This window comes from Cebus imitator, unplaced genomic scaffold (genome assembly GCF_001604975.1).
Source record: "Cebus imitator isolate Cc_AM_T3 unplaced genomic scaffold, Cebus_imitator-1.0 Scaffold420, whole genome shotgun sequence".
Classification (NCBI taxonomy): Eukaryota; Metazoa; Chordata; class Mammalia; order Primates; family Cebidae; genus Cebus; species Cebus imitator.
The window spans coordinates 841473-849181 of record NW_016107735.1 but is presented as its reverse complement, the minus strand read 5'-3'; the positions used below and the strand labels follow the sequence as shown (position 1 = coordinate 849181).

Here is a 7709-nt window from a genome sequence, read left to right as displayed (position 1 = left end):
AAAAAAAGGAAATGCAAGATTAAAGCCAGGAAAAAGGCTGAGGGCAGAGCCAAAAATTTAGAAATCTGTACATAGAGATAATGATTAAGTACTTCTAATTTCCAAACTACTAAAATCCCTTTTCCTCATATCATTGCACCAATGCAAACAAAAGAACTAGATCCAGCAACAAGATATACCATCTGAAAAGAAGTACACAGTTAATACCGAGAACAGGCTGTATTTCAACATGATGAAATACACAGAGAACATCCAATACAGCTACACTGAGTCTGACTCAGAAAGATAAATGCACAAATCTATAACCCATCACTGGAAATCAGACTGTATGGCTTACATACAAAAAATGTTAAGACAGAATTAATTTACAAAGTAAGTGGTACTGTCTCTCCATTTTCCATTTTATATTTAAGAACAGACAGGTACATCCTATTTACAGAATGACCATTTCTTTTCTTTTCTTTTTTTTGACATGGTCTCACTTTGTCACCCAGGCTGGATCAGTGACATGATCATGGCTCACTGCATCAACTTCCTGGGCTAAAGCGATCCTCTCATCTCAGCTTCTCTAATAGCTGGGAGTACAGGCACATGCCACCAAGCCTGGTTAATTTCTTAATTTTTTGTAGAGACAGGGTCTTGCTTTGTCACCTAGGCTGGTCTTGAACTTCTGGGCTCAAACGATGCTCCCACCTCTGCATTTCAAAGTATTAGGATTACAGGTGTGAGCCACTGCATTGGGCCAAGATGAGCATTTTCTAAGAATTATTAAACTGGGTACATGGGTACTTGAGGATTTTTAAGATATAATTGAAATTTTCCATAAAAGTTATCGTTTTAATTTTAATTCCCTAAGAAGTTATAAGCTTTACCAGGAATAAAAATATAGCTTTGCACCTTTGAGATGCAAAAGCCAATCTTTATGTGACAGAAGAGGCAGGAAGGGCTGCGTAATTTCTTCCTCAAAATGAAAAAATATGATTGGTCACTCATGGTGGCTCACACCTGTAATCCCAACACTTAGGGATGCTTAAGTTCGAGGATTATTTAATGCCAGGAATTCTAGACTAGTCTGGGCAACATAGTTGAGACCTTGTCTCTTTAAAAATTTAAAATAAAAAAAATTTTTTTAATGTAAAAAAGAGACCTTGTCTCTTTTATATTGAAAAATTAGCCAGGTGTTGTGGCAGATGCCTGTGGTCCTAGCTACCTAGGAGGCTGAGGCAGGAGGACTGCTTGAGCCTAGGAGTTTGAGGCTGCAGTGAGCTATGATCATGTCACTGTACTCCAGAGCTTGGGCTACAGAGTAAGATCTTGTCTGAAATGGGGAAGTGGAGAAAACATGATTAAGGATACCCTAAAAGTTTAATAACTTCTAGGAAGAAGAGGGAAGAGCATAAGAAATGCAGTCCTCAGATACACAACCAGATGAATTAAATATAAGGGCTATGGTAGCTTAAAAATAAACTGATGAGAAACATAAAAACATAAACTTACTCTTTTCAATGAGCGGGTCCTGAACTCCTGCCAATGCACTTACTGCCTAAAAGAAAAGCCACCAGTTACTAGAAAAGTGACCACAGACCTCAGAAGAGCATTCCCAGAGGAAAGGAAAGAGAAAACTCACATTCCCCAACAACAGCCCACAGAAATATTCCCCCACCACCACCACTTACAGCTGCTGAGGTAACTGAGGATTTACTGAAGAGCCGCTCAGCTTCCTTAAACTTCCGGTTCCTTCGATCATTTTTGCTATTGGAGTTTCTAAAACACACAAAAGAAACTCATTATGAGCACCAAGCTATGTCTATGGCTCAAGCAGGACTCATGTTCCATACAGGAAGCCTCCATATCACTTAGAATGGCCCAAACGGCCTTTATGCTGAACACAGAAAACAATGTTTTCCAATATATGGTATATGCCCCACTGTAGGACGTGAGATTTAATTGCTTCACATGTTCATTTTATGTATATATGTATGTACGACGAAGTCTTGCTCTCACATGTTCATTTTATGTATGTATGTATGTATGATAAAGTCTTGCGCTGTTGTCCAGGTTGGAGTACAATGGCATAATCTCAGCTCATTGCAATCTCTGCATCCCGGGTTCAAGTGATTCTCCTGCCTCAGGCTCTCAAGTAGCTGGGATTACAGGTGCCTGCCACCATGCCCTGTCACCCAGGCTGGAGTGCAGTGGCACAATCTTGGCTCACTGCAACCTCCGCCACCATGCCCAGTTAATTTTTGTATTTTTAGTAGAGACAGGGTTTTGCCATACTGGCCAGGCTGGTCTCGAACTCCTAACCTCAGGTGACCCACTTACCTCGGTCTCCTAAAATGCTGAGATTACAGGCATGAGCTACCATGCCCAGCCTTTTTTTTTTTGAGACAATCTCACCCTGTCACCCAGGATGGAGTGCAGTGATGAAATCTCGGCTCACTGCAACCTCCGCCTCCCGGGTTCAAGCAATTCTCCTGCCTCAGCCTCCCAAGTACCTGGGATTACAGGTGCATGCCACCACACCCAGCTAATTTTTTTTTATCTCTAGTAGAGACAGGTTTCACCATGTTGGCCAGACTGGTCTTGAACTGCTGACCTCATAATCCACTCATCTTGGCCTTCTCAAAGTGCTTGGATTATAGGAATGAGCCATTGCACCTGGCCTTATTTATTTTTTTTTTTTTTCTTTTTGAGACAGCGTCTCACTCTGTCTCTCAGGCTGGAGTACAGTGGTGTGATTTCAGGTCACTGCAACCTCCACTTTCTGGGTTCAAGTAATTCTCCTGCCTCAGCCTCTAGAGTAGCTGGAACTATAGGTACACCCCACTATGGCTGGTTAATTTATTTTTCTTTGAGACGAAATTTCACTCTTGTTGCCCAGGCTGGAGTACAATGGTGTGATCTCCGCTCACCACAACCTCCGCCTCCTGGGTTCAAGTGATTCTCCTGCCTCAACCTCCTGAGTAGTTGGGATTACAGGCATGCGCCACCACGTCCGGCTAATTTTATATTTTTAGTACAGACAAGGTTTCTCCATGTTGGTCAAGCTGGTCTCGAACTCCCAATCTCAGGTGATCCACCCGCCTCGGCCTCCCAAGTGCTAGGATTAAAGGTAGCGTGAGCCACCACACCCAGCCAATTTTTGTATTTTTAGTAGAGATGGGGTTTTGCCTTCTTGGCCAGGCTGGTCTTGAACTCCTGATCTCAGGTGATCTGCCCGCCTCAGCCTGAGATTCTAGGCGTGAGCCACTGTGCCCAGCCCATATGTATTTATTTTAATGTTTATTATTTTAAAAGTCTAGAACAGATGAGTGATATGAAGTGTCTCTTAAATAAACTTAATTCTCAAATTTAAAGAAAGAACCAGGGTTCCTAAGAGGAATGGCTGATACCAGGTCTGGGACAGAAAATGCACAAGGTAAATATGGGATATCTTTTGGGCCAGAAAGCAATGGAATGCTCAAAGAGTAAAAGGGTCATGTCAAAATGACAAACAAACCAGCTTGAGGAGGCTCCCTCTGACCACATTAGGGGCAAATGTGGGAGAATGAAAGGAAAAGAAGACAAAAAAGGAAGACTCCTCTTCAGAATTCCAGTAATAAATATATAAAGGGAATAATAAAATTAGAGAACCACTATTTTACAACTTCCAGTGTAATAATGGATTCAGATAAGCATCAACAGTGTATACCTAACAACTGAATACAAATTTAGAGGGAGCAGTATATTCATAACATCTGAAAATGTAGCATCCAAAATTACTTGTTAATCACAATGGGAAAAAATGAACTTTTAGCCAAGCGCAGTGGCTTATACCTGTAATCCCAGCTCTTTGGGAGGCTGAGGCAGGTGGATCCCCTGAGGTCAAGAGTTCGAGACCAGCCTGGCCAACATGGAGACACCCATCTCTACTAAAATTTAAAAAATTAGCCAGGCATGGTGGCATGCACCTGTAATTCCCAGCTACCCAGGAGGAAAAAGAAAAAAGAAAAGAAAAATACTGTGAGGGTAGAACTGACAACTGATTAAAATGTGTAAAAAATGTAATAGAGTGCTGCTGTGTAAAATACTGTCATATGCTATATTTCATTTAAGCCTCACACAACCACCCTGTGCCATAGGCCCACTTTTCTTATTTTACAGATGTGAGCTTTGTCTAAGATTATTCAGTGAGGCAGGGCCTGAGCCAGAGTCCAAGAGTTCAAGTCCAGACCACACCACCACTTTACTACTGCCTCCAGCAAAGTTGCTACTAAGGGCATCCAGCCCTGCAAACCAAAGTTGCTAAAGCACAATAGGAACACTACTGGCTTCCGACACTCACTTTTGATTGGTCAGATACCGATCCCAGCCACGAATAATATTGCCATACATCTGTGTGTCTTCCAGGTAGCTTCCCTCAAAAGCATAGATCTGTCGCTCCAAGTTTGCTAGTGTTTCCTGAGAGATGAAAAACAGGGACATGAATAAAGCCTTGTAAATGCAAACACTTAAGTCTTAACCCAAATGAAATCCTGATATTAGATTTGTAAACGCAAGCTTGCCCACACTACCCTTGTGGAGAGATGGATGATACAGGGACGGGCAGGACGATTAGGGCTAAGCCAGTCTAGACCTTTAGGGATGATGGACCCCTGAATGTATAAAGCATGTCCCCAGAAAAACACACACGCGAAATGTTGCATAAACTTCAGAGGGTTCACAGAAATCCGGAGTCAAGAACCCAGGCTAAGGCAGAACTTGCGCAATACCCACTCCCACGCACAAAAGGTATCGCTACCAGAGGAGGGGAGGGTGAGCAGCCTTTCAGCGTCAACCCCCTCCCCTGCTCCCCTCTCGCAGGCTCAAAGAGGCCGCCGGCACTGGACTGCCAGTTGCTATGGAAACCTGGAAAGGCAGCTTCAGGTGAGAGGGGCCTCCCGGGTGCTCAAGCTGAGACGCGAGGGCAGGAAGAGCTTAGCCACCAGGGTGCACGGGATCCTGGGTGCCTGTCACAATTGCGAATTCTCCAAAATATGTTTTTTCCCTCGCCTGTCACCTTCTAGATGCTCCCAAACACATCACATCCTTGTCTATCAAAAACCTCCATTCAACGGATCTACTCCTGGAGCCAAAAAGAACACGCTCCCCACCATCCTCTAAAGTCCAGACAGGGTGACTAGAACCCCCTCCCAGACCTGCCTCCCTCCCCACCCCACACCCCGCAAAGATCACGGACTCGCCCGCCTCGCCCAGCACCGCGGCTCACGGACGCTCGCCCTTCCTAGCGCCGGAGCCCAGAGCCCCGGCACCATCCTCTCTCCACGCCCCCTCCTGAGGCTGCTGGTGCCCCTCCCCCTCCCACGCTCCGGGCTCCTGGCTCCCTCCCCGCTCCGGATTCGCACAGCCCGGAAGCCGAACTGCCGGTGGCCTCAGGCCGCCGAGCTCCCGGCCCACCGCGGCGCGCCCCCGGAATAATGAACGGCCGGGCGCGGCCAGGCTCGGGGCCTGGAGGCAGCGCAGGAGCGGGGCCCCATGCCGGGCAACCCCGGTCCCAACCCCTCACCGCCAACTCCTGCTTCCGCTTCACGAGCTCCGCCAGCTCCCGCCGGGTGTCTGGGATCTGCGGCGGCGCCGCCTTGTTGTGCATCGCCATGTTGGGCTGAGGCGGGCGGCGGCGGCGCGAGGCTGGGGGCGGTCCCTGCGCCGCCAGGGGGCGCCCCCCGCACTGCGCCTGCGCGCGCGGCTTCCGGAAACGCACGCAGCGACGCGCTCCGGCGTGGACTCTCGAAGATCCTGCACTGAGAGCTCCACAGACTTGGCCTCTGGTCTCGGCCCTTTGCGCCGTTTCTTGCCCCTCGGCTGGCAGCCGGCTTTACAGAAGCCGCAAATCTACCGTGTCCAAAGCCGAGCTCGCCTTCAGGCCTCCAAGCCACCTGTGCGCCCCACCTCATTCCACCTCGTGAATGACTTTCACTATCCACCGAATTGTCCGCGTCAGAAACCGGGTTATCATCCTCACTCTCCACCCGGAGTTAAACGTGATCCCAGGTCAACCCCTATGGACTCGGTTCCGGAAGAGCTCGCAAGTCCATTTGCTTCTGTCTACCCCTTCTGCCACCTCCCGAGGTCATTCAGGCCATCCCTGTTTGGAGTTACGCTATTCCAACAGTTTCTTTACTTCCACCCTTAGCCCCATTGAATCCACTACCCACAGTGGTGCCGGGATCTTCCAAAAACAAATGTTATCACTCCCCAGTTTAAAGTCTTTCAATGCCTTCCCATTTTCCCATTGCCCTTTGGAGAGACAAATATGTGTAGTGGTTAGGGGCACAAAACTAGAGCAAGAACTACCTTGTTAAAAATCCTACCTCTACACGGATAAAGTGTGCCCTTTTGGGCAAGTAACCAAATCTCAACTCCCTCATCTGTAGAATGAAAGCAGTAGGCGGGGCGCGGTGGCTCACACCTGTAATCCCAGCACTTTGGGAGGCCAAGGCGGGTGGATCACCTGAGGTCAGGAGTTCTAAACCAGCCTTGCCAACATGGTGAAACCCGGTCTCTACTAAAAAATAAAAAAATTAGCCAGGCGTGGTGGCGCATGCCTGTAATCCCAGTTACTCGGGAGCCTGAGGCAGGAGAATTGCTTGAATCTGGGAAGTGGAGGTTGCAGTGAGCTGAGATCGCACCATCACACTCCAGCCTGGGCAACAAGAGTGAAACTCCCATCGAAAGAGAGAGAGAAAGAGAGAGAAAGAGAGAGAGAGAGAAAGAGAAAAAGAAAGAGAGAGAGAAAGAAAGAAAAGGGAGAGAGACGTAATAGAATCTACCTAATACAGTTGCTGTAAGGAGTAAATCACCTAATGTGTGTAAGGGGTTTGGCAGGTACTAAACTGTGCACGTACAAATTTGCCTTTATTGTTAAGTCCAAGGTGTAAATCGTTTCACTTGGCCCTTGACTTCTCCCACCTCAGCTCTCCATCTTTCACTGTTCTGCGATTTCACTATCATAAGTCTAAGTGGGATATTTTTTCTTTTGTGTCTTGCTTGGAAGTCTTTAGATTTCTATAATCTGTGGGTTGGTATCTTCCACCCGTTTTGGGAAATTGCAGTCATTTTTCTTCAGATGCCTGTCTCATTTTCTCTCTCCTTCTGGAATTCGAACACAAGAAGCCTTTATTTTTAACTTACCGTCTGTATTTTCCAACTTTTTGTCTCTCTGTGCTGCATTCTGAATAACTGGTTTTGTGTGTGGGTCTTGTAACCTGCCATCTTGCTTAACACCCTTACTAATTTTAGGGGGTTTTTGTATACATTCGTTGGGATTTTTTATGTAATTTCATCTGCAAATAGGGAATTTTTTATTATTATTATTTCTTTCTAAGCTGACAGCTTTTTATTTCTTTTTTTTCCTTATTGTACAGACTTCCATTGAATAAAAATAATAACATTAGACATCCTTACCTTGTTCCGTTTTGTTTTGGGTTTTTTTTTTTTTCCCTTGAGATAGAGTCTCACTCTCTCACCCAGGCTGGAGTGCAGTGGCGTGATCTCGGCTCACTGCGACCTCCCCCTCCCAAGTTCAAGTAAATCTCCATCTCAGCCTCTCATGTAGCTGGGATTATAGGCGCCAGCCACCACACCTGGCTAATTTTTGTATTTTTAGTAGAGATGGGGGTTTCACCATCTTGGCCAGGCTGGTCTTGAACTCCTGACCTGGTAATCAA

The 7709-nt window shown here is 46.4% G+C and overlaps 1 protein-coding gene across 4 annotated transcripts in view; it reads right to left on the bottom strand.

The window, feature by feature from the left end:
* The window catches only part of MEAF6 (MYST/Esa1 associated factor 6), a 22169-nt gene extending 16463 nt beyond the window's left edge, over positions 1–5706 (bottom strand). For 3 of the 4 annotated variants that reach the window (XR_001819415.2, XM_017509761.2, XM_017509762.2), the window contains exons 1-4: positions 5549–5706; positions 4328–4443; positions 1677–1764; positions 1498–1543 (exon numbers count right to left, since the gene is read on the bottom strand). Coding sequence is in view for 2 of the 4 variants with exons in the window: in XM_017509761.2 (XP_017365250.1) it covers positions 1498–1543; positions 1677–1764; positions 4328–4443; positions 5549–5638 (340 nt within the window). In the remaining 2 variants the exon portion in view is untranslated. Of the gene's footprint in view, positions 1–1497; positions 1544–1676; positions 1765–4323; positions 4444–5548 lie in introns of all 4 variants that reach the window. The other variant, XR_005197057.1, reaches the window with a different exon arrangement.
* Between the last annotated feature and the right edge of the window lie 2003 nt (positions 5707–7709).